Source organism: Diospyros lotus, chromosome 12, assembly GCF_014633365.1.
Source record: "Diospyros lotus cultivar Yz01 chromosome 12, ASM1463336v1, whole genome shotgun sequence".
Classification (NCBI taxonomy): Eukaryota; Viridiplantae; Streptophyta; class Magnoliopsida; order Ericales; family Ebenaceae; genus Diospyros; species Diospyros lotus.
In genome coordinates, this window is record NC_068349.1 from 35,842,624 (window position 1) to 35,863,757 (window position 21,134).

The 21,134-nt window shown below is 32.3% G+C and overlaps 2 protein-coding genes across 9 annotated transcripts in view; one reads left to right on the forward strand and one right to left on the reverse strand.

Moving 5' to 3' along the window:
* The window catches only part of LOC127786684 (molybdopterin synthase catalytic subunit), a 35,094-nt gene extending 30,728 nt beyond the window's left edge, over positions 1-4,366 (reverse strand). For 2 of the 7 annotated variants that reach the window (XM_052314259.1, XM_052314256.1), the window contains exon 1: positions 4,256-4,366. The gene's annotated coding sequence lies outside the window, so the exon portion shown is untranslated. Of the gene's footprint in view, positions 1-3,018; positions 3,139-4,255 lie in introns of those variants that run through there. The other 5 variants (XM_052314257.1, XM_052314258.1, XM_052314254.1 and 2 more) reach the window with 5 other exon arrangements.
* A 6,155-nt stretch (positions 4,367-10,521) lies between these two features.
* On the forward strand, positions 10,522-12,743 carry LOC127787148 (LOB domain-containing protein 30-like). Of its 2 annotated transcripts, none has more exons than XM_052315046.1 (2): positions 10,522-11,121; positions 12,196-12,743. In XM_052315046.1, exons 1-2 carry the CDS (start codon positions 10,741-10,743, stop codon positions 12,547-12,549), a joined length of 735 nt encoding a protein of 244 aa, XP_052171006.1. In that variant the 5' UTR covers positions 10,522-10,740; the 3' UTR covers positions 12,550-12,743. The 2 variants fall into 2 exon arrangements, with proteins under 2 accessions (XP_052171006.1, XP_052171005.1); XM_052315045.1 differs by having other exon boundaries at positions 10,532-11,121; positions 12,181-12,743.
* Positions 12,744-21,134: the final 8,391 nt, after the last annotated feature.

A 21,134-nucleotide genomic window follows, 5' to 3' on the forward strand; every position in this document is an offset into this window, starting at 1 on the left:
GATAATGCCTGACATAATATTATAACATGATAAATTGTCTAGTGTGAGTTATGGCAGTCATGTATTATTTAATGTAGTATATTCCCTCATCAAACATAATCTATAATGGGCCACAATAGTGTTGATAAAGACTTTCCTATTTGCTTGAAAATAAATAATGCATACACAAACATTAAAAATAGGAAATATACATAATGTATGTTAGAAACACAACAGAGAGTTCAAAGTGTCATTACAAGCATCAATCATTATTACAACCAAGACTCATTCTATGAACATGTTCCTTAAATAATTCTGGTTGGAAACCTTTTGTTAAGGGATTTGCTATCATAAGATCCATCCTAATGTGCTCAATCAACACTCTTTGTTTCTAAACCTCCTCCTTGATGGAAAAATATTTCAATTCCATGTCTTTGGCCCCTTTGAGTATTTGTAGTTCTTAGAGAAGAAAAGTACTGCAGAATTATCACAATAAATTTTCAGTGACTTGCTTATGGTGTCAACAATCAAAAGTCTTGAAATAAAATTCTGCAGCATGGATTGTGGCTTCAAAACATGCCACAAACTTTGACGCCATGGTGGATGCAGCAATGACAGATTGTTCCACACTCTTCCAAGATACTGCTCCCTTTGCTAATAGAATCAAATATCCAAATGTGGACTTCTTGATGTCAAGGCATCCAACAAACTCTGAATTCGAATGTCCAATCACTTCTAAAATGATGGATGTCATGTACATGAGCATATAATTCTTTGTTCCTTACAGGTATCTCGGCACTTTCTTTGTAGCTTTACAATGATCCAATCCAAGATTACTTTGATATCTGCCCAACATATTGACCGTGAAACTTATATTTGGTCTAGTGCAGGTTTGCACATGCATAAGACTGCCCACAACTGAAGCATATGGAATTGCTTCCATTTGCTTTTCATTCCACATCATTTTTTTGGATGTTGCATGAGGTTAAATTTATCCCCTTTCTGTACTAGGGCAACTCCAGCTGAACATCTTATCTACGTTAAATTTCTCTAGAACCCTTTCAATGTAGGCTTTCTGAAACAACCCCAACATTCCTTGTAATCTATCATGAAATATTTCAATTCCTATCACATAGGATGCCTCTCCCATATCAAATGTATTTGGTTAGGAATATCTTAATCACCTAATAAAATTAATATTTATAGGCAAAATCCAATCCTAATGATAGCATGATTATGAAATCCTATCCAAATTATAACTAACGATAAACCTAACTTAAAGATAAGAAGTTAAAACCTAAACCAAATGTAACTCTAAAATCTAAATAGAAGATAAAATAAAACAAGATAAATAAAAATAAGCCAACTAAAATCCCCTCATTCTCCCTTGGTGTGAGAAAAACTCATTCTCAAGTTTTGTTGATCTGTACTGCCCAATCACCGAACCATAGAAGAAAGTGGTTGGATGGCCTTTTGTCATCACTTACAATATACTCACATCACTAGTGGTTAAGCGTTGTCGTCAACACTAATTAAATAAAGAACATGAATAGTTTTGAAATCAAAAGAAAAATGTTAGGCTTCTAAATGAAGTCACCAGGTTGTCACTTATGAGGAGGCACAACCGAACAAGGCGATGGTTGAATCCTATGAACAGTTTAAGTCATAAATATATTTGATACTACCATCTTTCAAACTGAACACTCCCATATCATGGCCTCCGTATAAGGAATGACGATCCAGATGGTCCAAGAAATATATTGAATTCTTCTCACACTTTGAGAAGTCCCTGGCTGAGACTGAAATAGACTCACTTGCACCCAAAAACAGAATCTCATCACCTAGAGACTCCAACTTCTCCCACTTTTCATTGCTAAAATCCAGCTTATAAACATGAAATAGCTTTGTCTTGTACAGAAGGTTGAATCCATCAATATTCTCAGGATAAAGCATATTGAACGCATAAATGACTGTTCCATGATCCAACGAACTTCCCAATGTACCTTACTACAATCAAGAGCTGTTACAGAGACTCCACCAAGTAAAACTCTTTGGCGTTAGTGGGATCCATGAATTCAATGATTTCTTGTGGAAGAACGAATTAACTTTCATCCTAATTTGTCAAGGCAAATTAGAGCTGCTAAAATCCCAAACATCAACCGACACTAAAAGGATAATGCATAAACTTCATCTTCCCAGCATATGATATCATAATAAAGCCCACAACTGCCTTTGGGACCTCTCCAAGGGCCATCTCTGCACTTTGCATAAATGACATCAGAGTGCAAGAGGGCTCACACCATAGTTGTTGATACTAAGGATAGGGTCTGACCATGAAATAGCTTTGGTGATTAATAGAAGACATGGGAAAAGATGAACGCCAACATCCACAAAGGGATTGAAGATATATGGCTTTTCCTCTCTGTCCAAAAGCACCAGCCACCCGCTACTCCAGTCTCAAGTTCAACTCATCTTTTGGCATCTCCTTCAGATTGCATAGCCTCTTCTTGGATTGAGAAAGCAGCAGCCAAGAGAGTGAACAGGGTTTTCTTGGTCCTCATGACCAGAGTAACTGTTGCCTTGGTCACTTTCACTGCGAAGCATCAGCCATGGAGGTCAGATAATTGGGCTGTACAATAGTGGTCAGATGTAGGATTTGGCAATGGACCTTCAATAACTACAATACCTCTAGAACGAACCACGCTAATGAAACACAAGCAGTCTAATATCAACTTCAGAACATCTTTTGGAAGATTAGACCAGTTGGCTTGAAGTGATGTTAGTGCTCTTATTCCTTTCTAGGGATGATAGGGATATGCTCTGTCTTCCATTAATTGTTCTCAACACCATAGACAAAACTGATAGATTTCAAAGAGATTTGAAAGGTTTGATTAAGAAGAAGAAACATGAAGCTAGCAAAGACAGAATGAAGACAAAATAGGGAGGGGAAGAAGTTGACAGGGAGAGAGCAACACCAGAGAGAGAATTCAGAGAATATTTAACTTGAATAATCTTCAGTTGATAGTAGACACCACTAACCTTGACTTACAGAAGAACAGGTGTCAAACCTTCATCAACCAAAGTACCCAAAGTGGGAAATTTGGACTATTCACATCCCCATGGTCAACATGAACCAAAGCAGTTGTAGCCTATGATCAACTTCAACCCATCAATTCAAGGTGTTAGAACTAAAATTTGGAACATATTCTGTTACATACGTCACTTATTTTCCCTGTTGATATACGCATCCGGCTTGCTTTAAAATCTTAGAGGCTTTAAACAAGCCAAGCATACCATGCAACCATTATGAAGGCCAGCAACAGGGTCTACATCAGGATAAAATGAATAGACAATTGCAAAATAATGAGGTTTGATAAAGTAGCTTACCACAGAAAAGCATTCCATACACTAAACTAATCTCAACTCCAGAGGCAAGGAAAGGTCACAGAAGGAACCACCATATGCTCAACAACCATGGAAAGAAGTTGACAAAAGTAGACAAAGATGAAACAATGAAAAGCACAAGGAAATAAACTCTATCTGAAGTTGAAAATAACACAATTGACAGCTTGGTCATGTCTGTGCACTTCTTTTTCTGTTTTTGTTTTAGAACCGAAGGCAACAAAGACTATGAAGATACAAATGGTTTTAAACAGTTCTCATTTTTATGCAAGAACAAGTATTGGAACCTGGATTTTTTTAAGATAAAATTCTTAAATAGTTTTCAAGAACCATCTTTTGAAATGCATTCTTTTGGGTTTATCTAGTCTCTAAACTTGAAATTTGTTTTGGATACCCAAATGTGTTCTCCCAAGTTTATCTAGTCTCTGAACCAGAAAATAGTTCTCTTGAAAATAATTCTGAAATGTTCAAAGCTATAAGCTCATGCTAGATATTCTCAACCTAATCCATTCTTAATTCCACATCTATCAGAAACAAGACGGGCTCTCAACTGGTTGGGGACTCTTCCTTCCACCCTTCTGCGTCTTCCAAAAGGAAGAGGACTAAATCCTCTAATCAAGGAAACTCCATCGTTACAACAATACAAAGAACGCATAACTCAGATTTTTATGTCTAAACACAAACAGTTAGCCGCACTTTCGCTTCAGAAATCAGATAATAAGCTGTAAATAGAGAACACATCCAGAGGTGCTTAAAACATTACTCTGAATGCAAACAGAATTGTAAGGCTAAAGAGTTACAAACACGCTACAAATTCACGATTCTAATGTTTCCATATACAATTATGTAGAGAGAGAGAGAGAGAGAATTATACTTGAGCAAAGCTTGATTGACTGATTGAGTTCGCTTCAATGTCGACGGGAGAGAGAGAGAGACGATTGCTCAGACTTCAGAAAGAAGACGAGAAGTTCTGATGGGCTTAGGCTCAATGTCCGGTTCACGGTTTTCCGGTTCATTCCGTTCTTAGCTAAACCCAAGCAGCCCAATGGGCTTGAAATCTGGGGCCATGTCCTAACTGAGGCCCACCCAGTATCCTGTTCTTATATTTGTATATTAATAGAAAAAAATATTAAAAAAATGTATTCAAATGATCTATAATTATGAGGGTTTTGTCAATGAGTGTCCTAATAACTATAAAGATCACAAGAAAAGATAAATGTGAATCTCACTCGACAAGTTCCCATTAAATAAGTGAACGATAATCTTAGGAATTCTTACTCTTCTATCCGTTTCTATTGTTAGATTATTAGATGTTATCAATGTTAAATAATCAAATGTTAATGGTTTTGTTGAAATATCTGTTACTTTTTGAGATAAGGTATATTTAGGTAACGTAACTAGTATTTATTAAAATGAATAAGATAAGATTATATTAAAATAAGTTTTGAATATTTTTCGAACCAAAATATGAAATAATTAAAATAATAATAAAAAATATTATAATATTTTTATTAAACTGTTTGTTAAATTTTTTGAAATGTATTAGAAGATATATGGGTCATTTTTTTTTTATCTATAAGATTTAAGATAAATTTATTTAAAGGGAGAAGAGATAAATTTATTTAAAAAATCTTAGATAAAAAATTAAGTGACTTATTTTTTAAAAATTGTTAGATAAATTTAACAAATATAATGAAAAATATTTTTATCCGAAATACTTTTCATATCTCACATTTTCTAGCATATATCTTGGTTAACAAACAATACCTTAATACATTTTATTTTTAAGATTAAATACTTTTATTGGTTGAAAAATAAATATATCGTGTTTTAAAATATTTTACTAACAGTAAAAGTATTCAAATGCAGAAAATAAAGTGCATTAAATGCATCTTAACAAGGAGCAAAATACTAAATGTAGAAATTTAAGTAATGGTAACAAGTATTCTTGTAACTTGATTCCAATCTCCAAATACTCTTATTAATTGATAATAAATATAGTTTATTTTTAAATATTTTATCAATTAACAAAAGTGTTTAGAATTAAAAATAAATATAATCAATATACATTAACTAACAAGTGCAACAGACATTCTATAATGCACAAAAACGTTTCAGGGGTGCCATTTCAGTGTTTTTGAAATACAAAAAAACGTATTCGATCCGTTTTTGTAATTGTGAAAACGTTTGGCACATTGTGACTACAAAGGAGTTAACAAATACGTTTGGTACATGGTGCCTATAATGCACGAAAACACCTCGAGGGTGTCATTTCGAAACTCTATACCAAAACGTCAAAAAATATCAAAAATATATTTTTAGGTCATTTTTACAATTTTAAAAACATTTCGAGACCATTTCATAATATTAAGAAAATATCAAAAACACATTTCCTTTGTCCACGAAGATGTTAGAGTTTGAATTTTTTTGTTTTTAACTCAAAATTTTTATTTTTTTTAAATTTATTTTGAATGCATTATAGAATATGTTTATTTTTAAATTGAATAACTATTTTTTATAATTTTATATATTAAAAATTATATTTACAAAAAAGTCTATTGTAATTTTTTTTTAACATGTTTTTTCGCTCTTCCGTTGTTACTTTTAAAAAAATGTGTTATATCTGTGACTTCAGGGGATATTCATGTTTAGCATATGCCTGCTTTAAATGCCATTTTCCTTTTTCTGTTTCATATTGTATCCGTTTCTCATTTATATTTTCGTGCAACCGAGTATAGCGACGAGATAAATACTATTGTTCTATGTTTGGTAAACGAGGCATAACTTAGATATGAATTGTCCCTTGTTTAGTATGTAAAAATATTAAATTTGTATTACTTAGTAGTAACTGTCAAAAGACCAAATTGTCCTTTTGCACAAGTAACAACATTTCATAAATAAGAATAGAGAATGAACGTGGCCTTTACAATAAAGGGACAATTTGGTTCCTAAACTACTATTTGCCTCAAATTTTCTATTAGGACAAAATAAATGACGAGGTAGATAAGTTAATTTCACCTACGTTTGATCAAGTTTATTATAAGTGTCCAAAATTATAAATTTTATGAATTGATAAGGGTAAATATGGGGTTCAATAATTTAATAAGAGAGGGTAATTTTGTAAAATGGGAAGAAAATGAGTGGAAAAATTGACACCAATCAACTTAGGGAACATATATATATAAAGAAAATCCAAAAGACATTCCATTTATTCTAAAGAATTCTTAAAAAAGGCAAATTTACTTTCGAACTTTATCCCTTTAAAATTTTTATCATGCCTACTTCTTTTATATCCTGTCTGACTTAGAGATCAGAGGTGATTTCAAAGGTGTCTCGAGCAATCCACTTTATTATATGCTTGTAAGTTAATTTTGATAAATTAATGAAATTATTAAAAAATTAAAATTAAACCAACAATAATTCAAATTCAATAAATTTCATTGAACTGTTATAATTATAATCTAGAATTTAAATTTGACTATAATTGGGACTTCAAATTTAATATTGATTGAGACCTCGAATTTGACTGTAATTAAAATTCCGTCTACAATTGAAGATTTATTTTCATGACTCATCAAAATTTATCTTTGTACCTCTGTAGGGGGCGTTTGTTAATCAAGATATGGGATGTATTCCAAACTTCTATTATTTCTAACATATTTGTTAAATTTATCTAATCATTATTGGAAAAATTATTAATGATCTCTTATCTTGATTTTTCAAGATATGCATATCTCTCATCCTCTCAAGATAAAAATATCTTGGTTCTTACATATAAGAAAAAAAAATGACTTTTGTGTCCTCTAATACATTCTAAAGAATTTAACAAACAGTTTGATAAAAATCTTAGAATGCTTCTCAACTTTATTTTGACTGTTCCATAACTTGGTTTAAAAATAATTTCGGACTTATCTTAATACTTCTTTATCTTGCTCATTTTAATAAACGTTACCTTATGATATAAATTTATACAAATTAATTCTTTTTTTATATATGTATAGATAAATGGTAAAACTATAAATAAGTATTCAATATCTTAAAATTATTATAATAATATCACTATTATAGTAACAATATCATCGTAGTGATATTATCTTTTTAAATTAAATTTTTTACATAAATTTTTTGTATCTATTTATGTATTTGATCATGATTTATTTTTTATACTAAATTGGTACAAATTCTCGAGCTAGGATAATGAATTTAATGCATGACACGTTTTACACCAGACCACATGGAAAAGACGTGTAACGCATGGGCATATGGGTTTTGAACAGAAAGAGAGAGAGAGGAGGAGGTAAAGTAAGATGAAAGGGAGGGAGGTAAGGGCGTGTTTGGAGGGTCAAATCTGATGAAACCGAACTGTGAGGACGTCAGCAGAGGGTCATGAGTCGGGACACGTGTCGGCCATTGCTTCCCTCTCACACAACACGCTTTGGACAGCCTACCGGGCGGCGCGGTGACCCGCGCCGTTACCAACCGTACGCTAATCTTTTACTCCGTTTCATTCCCCACCCCCCACTTATCACTCTAATTACACTTCTCCCCCTGATGATTTCGACCAACTACAACTAACTCCTTTTTTTTTTTTTAAATAAGAAATACTTTTATCAAAATTAACATATTTTTTTATGGAATTTTTTTTATCTCATGCTTTTAAGTGCACGTGATAAAAAATAATAAACACACTTTATTTTCAAAGTAACGTTAATAATTATTCATAGGACAATAGTTAACATGTCGTAAATTTGCATATTATTTTTAAGTAAGGTATATTAATTATATTCTATTTTTATTCATAAAACACTTTTATTAATTGATGATTAATACATTGTGTCTTGATATTGTTTTAGAACAAAAATAATGCATATTTATTGTACTTTAATTATTTTTTTTATTAATGTACTATATATCACGAGCGTCTCCCGTTGTTCGACCACACGATTTTAGCAAGAGAAGTAAATTAGGAAATCCAGCAGGCAAGTTTTGGCCTCTAGCACAACCGCAAACTTGAAGATGACAAGCATTTTTCATTTTTCAGGATCGCTTATTACCTACTAAACTATCTCTTGGTCATGGCTCAAACATGGAACTTGAGGACCCAAAAAGTAACACTCTAGCATATTTTTTCTTTGCTAGTTGATCTACATCCTGGGGCTATTGTGCCTTAATCATTACTAGGGCCATGGCTAGTTTATATACATGCATATTTTCAATTTATGCTTATTTTTTAATGTATAAACACTCATTGATTGGTGAAAAAATCTTGTTTTTCAAACATATCACCAATTGACGAGAGTATTTATGTATTAGAAATAAAATATAAAATATACACTTTATCTAAAATAAAATATATTTATTGTATCTTATTTGCATAAACATAGAATAATTATTTTTAAAGTGCTATAAATGTATCTTATTTTCAAACATGTATGCATAATGTATATTTATTATATTTTCTTTATAGCTTCCAAACACCGATTAACCATTGCAACATTTATTATGAGTAATGCAAAACTGATAATGATGTCATCAGTCATAATTTCTAGTATTATTCTTATATTTTTTGACAAATTAATTGAAATAAATCACAAACATGGTAGACCACCGAATGGCAAGTAATGTAACATGGTAGACTAAAATGGCTAAATAATGTTAGGAATGTCCATACACCATGACCAATTATCCAAATATTGGGAGCGATCACACACTCTCTCTCTCTCTAATGGGTAAAGAGATATCGTTTTAATATCTATAAACTAGACCATGTGACTTGTGCATTTGATTTTGTAAATCTTTTAAGATAACATTTATTAAAATGAGTAAGATAAAATTGTATTAAGATAAGATTGAAATGTTTTTCGAATCAAGATATATAATAGGTAAGAAAAGATTGTAAAATATTTTAAGATTTCTATCAAATTATTGGTTATTTTTTTTAAATGCACTAAAAATGTCATTTTTATGAGATGAAAAAAATTTATCCGTAAAATCCCAGATAAAAAGTCTCGTTAATTATTTTCAGTAAATTATCAGATTAATTTAATAAATATAATAAAAAAATATTTTTATCTGAAATACTTTTTATATTTTAATTTTTTCAATTCATTTCTTGGTTAACAATCATTACTTAAATAAGATTAAGATACCGGTTAGGGCCACAAATTGACTAATGTCCTTTAGAATGCCAAACTTACCCATTATTAACTAATTAATTGGCTTTGACTAATCACTTTATGGCATAAAAAAAGCAAACAATTACTAACTAATTAATTAATTAGCTTTGGCTAATCCACCCACTAATTTCCTCATTAATTTACAAACCTTGCTTTAATGTTTCTACATATGCACAATGACTTGAATATAAGCGAGGATGTCCTCTCTCGCATGGGCCCTCGTCGCTTGATGAATATAAAGGACACTTGTTAGTTAGCTAGGAAGTTGAAAATTAATTAATTAATTAATGTCTCTTAACACTATACTTTGGTTAATTAATCATTCATTACATCGTTTTACCACGTTTGCTCATGTACCCACTTGTTAATTTATGGCTTTCTATATTTGGTTTCTTATACCCTAAAATGGATACCATATTGTTCAAACTCATACATCACCACCATAGAACAATATCTTCAATCCATGCTTAATTCCACAATTAGACAGCCCATTAATTGTTAATATATATATATATATATATATGCTCAAGGTATAGTCAGAGTTAAGTTGAAGCCCATTGATTAAAAGAAACAAAAAGTTATTCGAAACGACTCGTAATTACAAAAGTATATATGTATGGCTGTCACTTTACTTTGATGGGTGTCGGGTTTTTATATAAATAAGATTATATCATCAATGTTCTTTCGAAAGAACAGGTGAGTCGTTTTCAGGGAGAGAGAGAGAGAGAGAGAGAGAGAGAGAGAGAGATGGCGTCCATTGGCGTCTACGCAGCTTCAAACACGCAGGAGAGGCAAAGACAAACAGTACTTCCCTTTTCACGTTTCTACCTGTACTGAATCCATCATCTTTATTTCACAACATCTATATATATATATATAGCATCTCACTATATATATAGCACAAGAATTTACATGTGTCTGTAGAGAGAGAGAGAGAGAGAGAGAGAGAGAGAAACATGAGCGTTGGTAGCGAAATTCACGAGAGAGAGAGAGAATTATATATAAAAAGGAGAGAGAAGAGAAGTAGTAGTTTGGCTTAAACTCGCATGTTTGCTTCACGCAAGCAGCTAAGCCCAGTGTTTGCTTCTTCGCGTGGCTTTAAAGCCTCTCTCTGTCTCTCTCTCTCACTCACTCTTTTAAGCTTCCACCCACAACCCCCTTCTTCCCCTATCTATCCAAAAACATGGCCTCAAACGCAACCACAGCCTCCTCGGCCGGAGGCAGCGGAGGAGGAGCGGGCGGAGGCGGAGGGGGAAGCTCCTCCTCCTCCTCCGGGGGCTCTGGCGGAGGAGGAGGCGGAGGCCCCTGTGGTGCTTGCAAGTTCTTGCGGAGGAAGTGCGTCGCCGGCTGCATATTCGCGCCCTACTTCGACTCCGAGCAGGGGGCAGCCCACTTCGCCGCCGTGCACAAGGTGTTCGGCGCCAGCAACGTCTCCAAGCTGCTCCAGCAGATTCCCGTGAGCCGCCGGCCCGAAGCCGTCGTCACCATCTGCTACGAGGCCCAGGCTCGGCTCCGCGACCCCATCTACGGCTGCGTCGCTCAAATCTTCACCCTCCAACAACAGGTAAACTCTAAACCGTAAGCCCTAACTTTTAATTATTTATTAAATCCCAAAACTCCTATTACATGTTATCTCGCATAACTTCTGCGCAAAAGGACTAACAAAATGACGTTACTATTACTTTTTCTTATGAATTAATTAATATATATAAACTATTAATATATATATATATATATATTTGTAACTTATATATATAAGTTGATACGTGTTGCCATGTATATAATAAGCTTAATTAAGTGAATAATTCCAAGTGGGTGTACATTAGAAATATAAATGTGTAAAAACCCATATTTCCCTTTTGTGGGTAAATCGACAGAGGGCAGTAATCTTAATCCCATTTTTCCAAGGAAATGAAAATCTACTCTTTATTTGCAAACTATCATCAAACCCTATACACATATATCTATATATATATGCCCATGCCCATAATCAACTTCTAATACATGTATATATATATATATATATATATATGTAAGGATCAGTTGAGTTCTTGCGCGATGAAATCATGCAAGCTTGTTCAAGGCTTTATTGGGTCAAACTGAAGACTGAGCAGCTCAATTTGTAAGCATTATATATATACTATTAGTGTTATATATAAATATAATATACACATATATATAATACAAGTATAGTTGACTGAAATCTAGATGTTGCATATATATATATATGATTCTTTAATAATAAGTTGTTGCATGCACCAGTTTCTGTGCAAACTAGATGGCTGTTGCTGTTATTAAGGAAATTGGTCGGCCTTTTGAGTGTTTAAAAGAGAACAGCCCTCTCTCTCTCTCTCTGTGTGCATATATATATATATATATACACACACAGTGGCAAAGGCAAGCATAGATTTTTTGTGCAAAATAAGAATGATGTTTGTGCCTATCCGTTACGGACAACAGTGAGCTCTCCGGATTCATCTAGGATGTAGAATATTTTTAGTTGTTCTTTATATATATATATAGGGTTTTGTTAATGATGTGATTAAAGCTTAATTAATTTGGATAATTTGAGTGTTGTTTGGGTCATTTTCTTGTATATAATCATATATATTTGTGATGACAGATGGTGAATTTACAGGCAGAGCTTTCGTACTTACAAGCCCACCTTGCAGCGCTCGAGCTTCCAACTCCGGCGCTTCCGCCGCCGTCGCAGCCGCTGCTAGTACAGCATCCGCTCTCGATATCCGACCTCCCGCAGCCGTCCTCCATCCCGGGCAACTACGACTTATCTTCCCTCTTTGAGCCGACGATGCATGCTTCGTGGCCGCCCATGCAGTACCAGCAGCTCGGCGTCACCAGAGCTCCCCCGCCCGGAGGAAGCGGGAGTGGCGGCGGGGATCTCCAAGCAATGGCGAGCGGACTTCTGCGAGGGCATGGTTCTGCAACTGTGCCATGCACCGAAGCTCCGCCTTTGCCACCGCGCTCCGAATGAGCCTGACCCGACCGGATGGTGCTTGCCCGGACCGTGAGGCTAGGTCCGGATCTGAATCAGCAGTTTAGTGATCCTCATTTTACCTTTTTGTTGGCAAAGTTATTTTAGCATCAAATCTTTTTTTTTTTCTTTTTTTTTATCTTGAAAAAAAACCCCTAATGTAATCCAATATTAGTTCATAATATTTCATATACATTCTAGCATTGCATTACGAGGGGTTCCCTTTTATTTACTCAAAAAAAATATATATATTTTTTCGTATAACATATTGCTAGATTGCAACAAAAAGGAGAACTATTGTAGAGTTTTCGATAAAACTCATCTAAAGTTTAGAGTTTAAGCTAACGTAAATGGTCCACTGCACACATTTGAAGACTTAAGATACTTCAACTTTGAGGGATTGAATCTGTTTCCATGTAATTGTCGATAATTTGCATATATCAGTGGAGCTAGCACCTGGGTTTCGACTCGCACTATACCTATCTGACCCACCAGCTCGGGTGTGGCAGACCATGACTTATAGGGAGAGTGGGACGCTTCAACTGAAGGCTATTGCAATAAAGACTCCTCAATTTTCACATTAAAAAAATTTAGAATTTAAAATTCAAGATTTGTCAATAAACAAATCAAAACTAGAGATCTATTCTCTTTATACCTCGACTTTTAAGATTTTTGTTTATTCTCACCATGGTTTATCTTTGTTGATGTCTCCTCTTTCATTCCTTCATTATTAGCAAGGATAACTCGGAGGGCCTATAGGTTTCTTCTATTGGGCTCCATTACAATGTATACCTGAAAAGGTTTATTCAATGACAACATTTTAAATATTGAGTCAAGTTTAGTTGAATTTTGTTTGGGTTTAGTTTATTTATGAGCTAAGTTGAATATTTGCAAGCCCTATTCGCTTATGTTTGTGTTAAGTTTGAACTCATTCTTTTAATTTAAACGAATCTCATTTCAAATTTGTTCATGAACAATAAATGAACCTATTAAATGAACACATCATTTACAAACTCGTTTATTGTTCAACTAGTGTAAAAAATTAATTATATTAATGAAAAAGCCAAATTAATTAATAATTATGTATATATAATATATGAAAGATAAGGATATAACATTTTAAACAAACAATAATTTCAACTTTAATCGATCTTTAAATAAATTATAAACGAATTCATTCATAAACATAAACAAGTCAAACAAGCCTTTGTTTAAATTCTTTTTGTTGAGTCGAGAATTTTTGTTTAAATTCTTTTTGTTGAGTCGAGAATTTTTGTTCATTTACACCCCTAATCATGTGGTTGTTTATGATAGGTGATAGTGCAACCCCTCACCTCTCCTCACTACTTACGTTGCTCATAGAGTGAGTTTTGTGGTTCGATTTGAATCATCATAAGAATATGTTTGATTGCATTACTTAAAATTTAATTTTAGATAATGATTGCCTAAAAAACAAAAACTACCCCACCCATTTGAAAAATGAATTCCATGAAAAAAAAATTTAAATGCTTGTACCATACATATATTTTTCATTGAAAATTAAGAGTGTTTGATTGTTTCCATAAAAAATATGTGCAATAATTACACATGATTAAACATTTTCTATGACAAATGTGTGCTATCAAACACACTATAAGCTCAAGACCCTACCATTTCCATACATGACACCAGGGGTGTGCAAACCGAATCGACCGAAATTCAATAACCAAAAAAATTGAATCGCTGTATAAAATTGAACTAAACTAATTGAACCGTACTAAAAACCAAATAAACCCAAAAATAATTGAACAAACCGAACTAATGTTCGGACTTACTATTGCCGTCGTCCACCTAGTCAGCCGGTGATTCTAATGATCGGGGTCAATCATTGAATTCCCTTAATCGCGATGGTTCATATACTAAAAAATGAGTTTGATCCAACGGTTGATTTTTTGTATATCTAAACATTAATTTTATTGTCAAAAAACTCAAAACTTCTTTCTAAAAAAACGTCGTCGACCACCATCCACAGCGGATTCTGACTATTAGAATTGCCCATTAGATTTGCCTTGACTCAGTGACCCACACATACCCAAAAATTAAAAGGATCTGATGGTTGGATTTTAGTATATCTAAGTTTTAATGTAGAACACCCACCCATAAGAAGGTTTCCAGAAAACTTACCGAATGGGCCTAAGTATTGTGTGAATATCTAAAGGAAACAGTGACAGTTTGAAGGGATGGTAACTGCCAAGGTGGTGTTGATGGACGAGCACAGTAGTGATGTTGGTAGCCTAGTAGCAATGGCTATCGAGGTGGCGTCGACGGGCGAGCACTATCGGCGTCAATGTCGACATCGACATCAGAGGAAGTGATGGGTCGTCGGAGAGTTGGAGATGAAAAGGAAGGGAAAGGGCCGAAGGCTAAGGCAATTTGGTCTTTTCGCTTTTGTCATTCTATTTATATAGATTCTTCGTATATTTCTTTTATACAACACCCAAAATGATGTCATTTTGTTTGATTTGGTTAGTTCCATTATTTCAATCAAAAAATTGAATTGAAAACTGAACTAAAAAAAAAACTCAACCGAACCATTACAAGAAAATAATCGAATTAAATCAACAAATTCAGTCGCTATGGTTCAATTAGTTCGGTTTAACCGAACTTCTACTCTCCCTTACACGACATCACTTAATGATGGTGGAAAGTCATCCTCAAGAATTGAGTCGTATTGACTACAAGTCCCTATGCATCATTGTTTGCTTATTAGATATGTGGACATTTCATAGATAAATATAAGGAAAGTTGTGCTTGAGGCCTTCCCCTAAAAAGGTCTTCGATGCTTAAGTTAATTAAAAATTACTAATGAGAATGAAGATTAAGTAAGAAAATAAATCAATCGGAACATATATTAGGTTCTTCCCCATGATCCAACTTTTAAATAAATTGAAGGTTGGGAATGAATGTGGCTCGAAATATTAAGAACGAATAATTATGTTGATCTTATTATTTTTCTTGGATCCTATCATTCGAGTGATATATTATTCTTCATGAGTTTTCTAATAAGGTGAGACTTATGAGATATTTGTTTCTCTCCCAAATGGTCTAAAAAATTGGGCCATTTGGGAGAAATCATTTGTTGAGCCTTATGGCGAGAAATTACTCTATCAATTTTGCTTATTAGTCCTTTTGGAAGAGATTTAAGTCTTGTTTTTTTTTTTTTTTTATCTTATCTTCTAGTGTTTTGTTTTCATTGTAAAATATTTTCTAAAAATTCATTATATATGCATATATATGCATGAAATCATGAATGCATACATATGTGCAACTATGTTTAAAGACCAAATATATATTTATATCTATGTACTTTCACATTTTTTTATGTGTCCACCCGAATTTTTTGATATTTCAATTACAACTCTGAATTATATATTTCTTAATTAATTACACACCTCAATTTGAGTGTGAAATACATGCACATTGAAATGCTCAAACACTACAAAAAAAATAATTTTTAGTAACAGAATTTAGTGACGGAATTATTCCGTCACTACTTAGCGATAGATTAGAGACGAATATCCGTCGCTAAATTTTTCTGACGGATTTGTGACACTTTATTCAGTCTCTAAAATTTTTTGAATTTAGCGATGAAAATTGTCATTAAATATTTTTTAATTTTTAAATATAGCGACGAATTTTTTTCATTGCTAAAAAATAAAAAAATTAAATTAAAAATTTTAGCGACTAAAAAAATCCTTTACTAAAAATAAAAAAATAAATTAAAACTTTAGTGACGAAAAAATCCTTAGCTAAAAGTGAAAAAAATTAAATTAAAAATTAAAAACTTTAGTAATGGAAAATATCCGTCTCTAAAAATGAAAAATAAATAAATTAAAAATAAAAAACTTTATCAGCCTTTAAAAATGAAAAAAAATAAATTAAAAATTAAAAAATTTAGCGACGAAAATAATCCGTCGCTAAAAATAAAAAAATTAAAAACTTTAGTGATGAAAATTATCCGTTGCTAAAAAAATTTAAATTAAATAGTTAAAAATTTAGCGATGGAAGATATCCATTGCTAAAAAAGAAAAAAAATAAATTAAAAAATAAAAACGTTAGCGATAGAATAAATTCGTCACTAAAAAAGAAAAAAATAATTAAAAGTTAAAAACGTTAGCAACGAAATAAATTCATCGCAAAAAGAAAAATTAAAAATTTAAAACGTTAGTAACAAAACAAATCCATTGCTAAAAAATAAAAAATATATATATTTTAACAAATAAATTTATAAAATGTGAAATTCATACGTTAATTTCATATTTTAGCAATTAAATTTATATTTTTGAGTCAATTTAATTAATTTTTTTTTTGTGACAACTTAATTTTTTATTATTTTGATTATATCTATATACTCGTATTTATCTTCTTCTTTTTTACCTATCAAAGTAAAGTGATTAAATTGATTAAAAAATATAGATATAAAAATGAAATTAACTTAAAAACATTGATAAATAAGTGTAATTAAATAACAAAAAATTCAACTAACTATATAAAAAAAAATGTAAAAGTACATAAATAAAAATCTAGATTTACCCTATATACGTATATATTTTTTAAATATATTGATCTTCATTATTGAATAATATGTTATCCTTTAACGGATACCTATTTTTTTAATTTAATAATATACAGATAGAATTTTTAATATCTACGATATTGAAATGATACGTTTCACTTGTTTTAAATTTCATTATTAATTAGATGATATCACGCTATATAATTCAGGAATTTATACAAAAACTTAGTAATGTTACTGAAAATAACTTTTAACAAAACATATATAAAAATTTAATGTTAAATTCATAAAATATTTAAATTAAATTTAAAATATGATTTGATAATAAAAATTTTCATAATTAAATGTAGAATTTATAAAAAATTCAATTAAATTCAAAATAAGTGACGAAATGTTCCGTTGTTAAGTTGCAAATTAATAAAACATGAAATTACAAATTAAATTCAAAATGAGTGATGGAATATTTTAAAAATAAGTTTGCAAAATTTTGGGGTACAAATGTAATTTTGAAAAGTTTAAACAAAAATACTATAAAAATATTTTATGCGCATACTAAATCACTGAAACTTTCAGATTAGCTGGTCGCGCACCTAGGGATAAGTCTTTGGAGGCTGAGAGGTCTAGGGTTCAATCCCTGTAAAAGAAAAGAATAAAGCGCTCGTTGGGAAAATAATTCCCAACGCCGCTACGTGGTTGCTGGTGGGCTCGCCAAGTGGCAAGCAGAGGCGAAGCGAGGCCACGCGGTGCCCACACGGTGGGAACGTGGGGCCTTGTTTTTATTTTTCTTTTCATTGCTAATTCAGCAACGAAATTTTCGTCGCTAATTCTGTCACTAAATTGCTCTATCGCTAATTTTCGTTGCTAAATACTAGATTTTTTGTAGTGAAATTATCCCTTACACAACAACCATTTATGCCACAACTTCTTCCTTTAGTTTCCAACGACGACGAAAAGTACAGGGATCATTGTTAGTTAGGGAAGGCGAAGGCGTCGGTGATGAAGAAAAGTAAAGCGGCAAAGGTGTCGGCGATGGCGGAAGATATAGAGCTTGTCATTGGCAGTGGCAGAAGGTGAAGAGGCAAAGGTGTCAGTGTGACGGAAGACAAAAATGTGAAGGAGTTGGCGATGAAAGTATGTTGTCGATGACTTATACACCTTTTGCCATGTTCGACGCCTTCGTCTCTTTGCCTTACTCCATCGCCAATGCCTTTAACTCTTCTATTTTTGCCATTCTCAACCGAGGACGGCCTCTGCACCTTTCGCCATAGCCATTGGCCTACACCTGCCTTGTCACTGTTCACTGAAAGAAAAAGCTATGGCATAGATAGTGGTGTAATTTGGGCATTTTAGTGCACGTGTATTACGTACCCTAACTGAGATATGCAGCTAACTCAAAACTGTATAGTTTTGAAGTGTAATTAAAATAACAAAAAAGTTTGAATAATAACACGAAAAAAACGTAAAAGTATAAGAGTAAAAATATGTATTTAGCCATGTTTATATGCATGTATATGTGAGCATATATATGTCTCCATATGCATGTACATATATTTGTTTTTGTAAGTACATGCATATGTAAGTGTGTAGTGGTGGAGCCACGTTTTGGCCAACTGGGGCCTTGACCCCAGCTGATTTTTTTATTTTTATATATATTATTATAAGTAATTATAATTTTTATAATTTAGCCCGGACTAAAATTCTTTTTTGGGTTCGCCACTATAAATGTATATATGTATGTGCATGTATCTATATATATATATACATACAAATATATACATATGAAAACATGTTTTTGACAAAAGAAAAAGATCATTTATTCACTTTATTGTAAATTAGAAAATGACTTACGAATTTTGAATTGGTATAACTTATTTTACATCATTTGGTGTAAAATATTTTCATTATATAAATATTTTCTATCTTTTTTGTCGACCAAACACAATAAAAAAAATATTTTGTAAATTATAAATGACCATTATTATGCCCTTCAATGAAAACATGATTTAATGAAGGACAAATTTATGAATTTTTAAAAAAGCCTTAATACATACGACACCTTATCAACAATAAAAAAATATGCATTTAAGTCTTGATGTGTAAGTTGTTAAGATTCGATATCTTAATTATTAAAAATTGTTACTTTAAGTCCTTGTCATAAAAGAACATTAATGCGTGTATGAACGTGCTTGTTTTTATAAATGACATACCACGTGAATGACTAGTTGGTAATATTTGAATAAGTTGATTGATTTGTTGTGCTCCCTCATCAATTAAAAAACATGGCGTTTAGTCCTTAATGTGCAAAATGTTAAAATTTGTATTTTAACTATTAAAAATTATTGTTTTAAATACTTACCGTGAGACACAAAAAATTATATAAACAAGATAGTGAAAGAGCGATAAAACCAAGTTTAACAAAAAGAAAGAACGGGTATTAGTTCTATTATATTTTGTGATTGAGAATATAAGAAGATAGCATATTTTGGGTTAGTGATCAGAGGTTTAAATGTTTGGGATTTATGTTTTTTTTTTTTAAGTTATGGGTGTAATTTGATCTTTTCTTTGTCAAGATAAATTTTAATCTGATGTGTCTCGCTGACGTGACTTTTTTATGACATAACACTTTTTATTTTCTATGTGTATATTCTATGTGGCACAAATAAAAACTTTGTTTACTCTCAATCAATATAAGGACTTAAAGTAACAACTCATGTACACTAAATTTATTTTAGAGATTTCACTTTGCACATGTATTTAAGTTTTCTATTATGTATCTCATACACAACAAACTCATGCATACATTGTGGATGATCACGAACTTTATGCTTATTGATTAAATCCAGGTCTCTAAATTTAACCAATCGCATTGAGGGACATACATACAAACAACGTACATCCCATGCACAAAAATTCTCTCTTCGCCTTCTTGTTCCTTGAAATCACCAATTCTTGATGGCTTCATTTTCATTTTACATAAAATTTTGTTTCTACTAAAATGAAAATAACAAGGAGACTTATGTCTTATTACAATCCGAAATAGAATGAAATTATTATTATTACAGACCATGAATACATGTAACATTCATTCATTCATTCATCCATACAATCACATTGTACAAAGTCCATGATCACACATCCATTGAATCTTATTGAATAATTTGGCAAAATATTCCATGTTAATGTAATATGCATCCTTTCCGGACTACTGATATCTTATATCAAGAGCATCAATCGACTTTACCCGAATGCAATCTCATTACATCGAAATAGCAATCGAAAAACCCCAAACCAATACTGCTAGTACCAAAACAGTCGACCAATTCTAGGCACCAAGTGGGTTGGTCGACCATTCTAAAGAATAAGTTGACAACCTCCCACTGGACCAAAAAAGGTCGACAGCTTGCTAGGCATCAGTCGACTGGTATCTGGGTTACTCAAACCATTGGTTGTTTTCTCAAAACTGTTGACCAGCTCCCTGTTACCAATCAACTGGTCTACTTCCAGTTGACATCTCTACTAGGCCAAAGGCCGAGAATTGTCGATCGATGGCTGAACATGGTTGACCGTGATCGTTTCTACATAAACATGTAAAATAGTGAGCATTTCTTGCCCGAAACACATGCATATCACAAAACATCAAGCATAGATCATTGAAGCTAAGCCAATGCTCTAATACCACTGAAGGGGAATGATAACACTTGGAGTATCAATGCAACATTTTTACCATTTTCAAAACTTATTCGAAAACTCATACAAATATGTAGCGAAAATAAGCACAAGACCACCTTGCAAGACTCGGTTTCCAATGTCATATGCAATATAAAGCAAATTCATCCATTGGGCATTTAGAAATATACCTTCCTGGAAAGTTTCTGTAATACCCAAGAAATTTATAAATGAATAAAATTGAAATTTTGTGAAATTATTGGGTATACATGCAATTTTTCAATCTTTAGGGCCAAAGTGTAATTTTCAATCCTTGGCCAAAATATGGTCTGTGTTAAACAAAATTTTGGAGATAAAAACAAGA

Bases quoted from the DNA above. Each gene is read 5' to 3' on its own strand.
- LOC127787148 (XM_052315045.1), top strand. From the start codon at position 10,741: ATGGCCTCAAACGCAACCACAGCCTCCTCGGCCGGAGGCAGCGGAGGA. The intron at 11,122-12,180 runs GTAAACTCTAAA...TTGTGATGACAG, and splicing joins TCTTCACCCTCCAACAACAG to ATGGTGAATTTACAGGCAGA.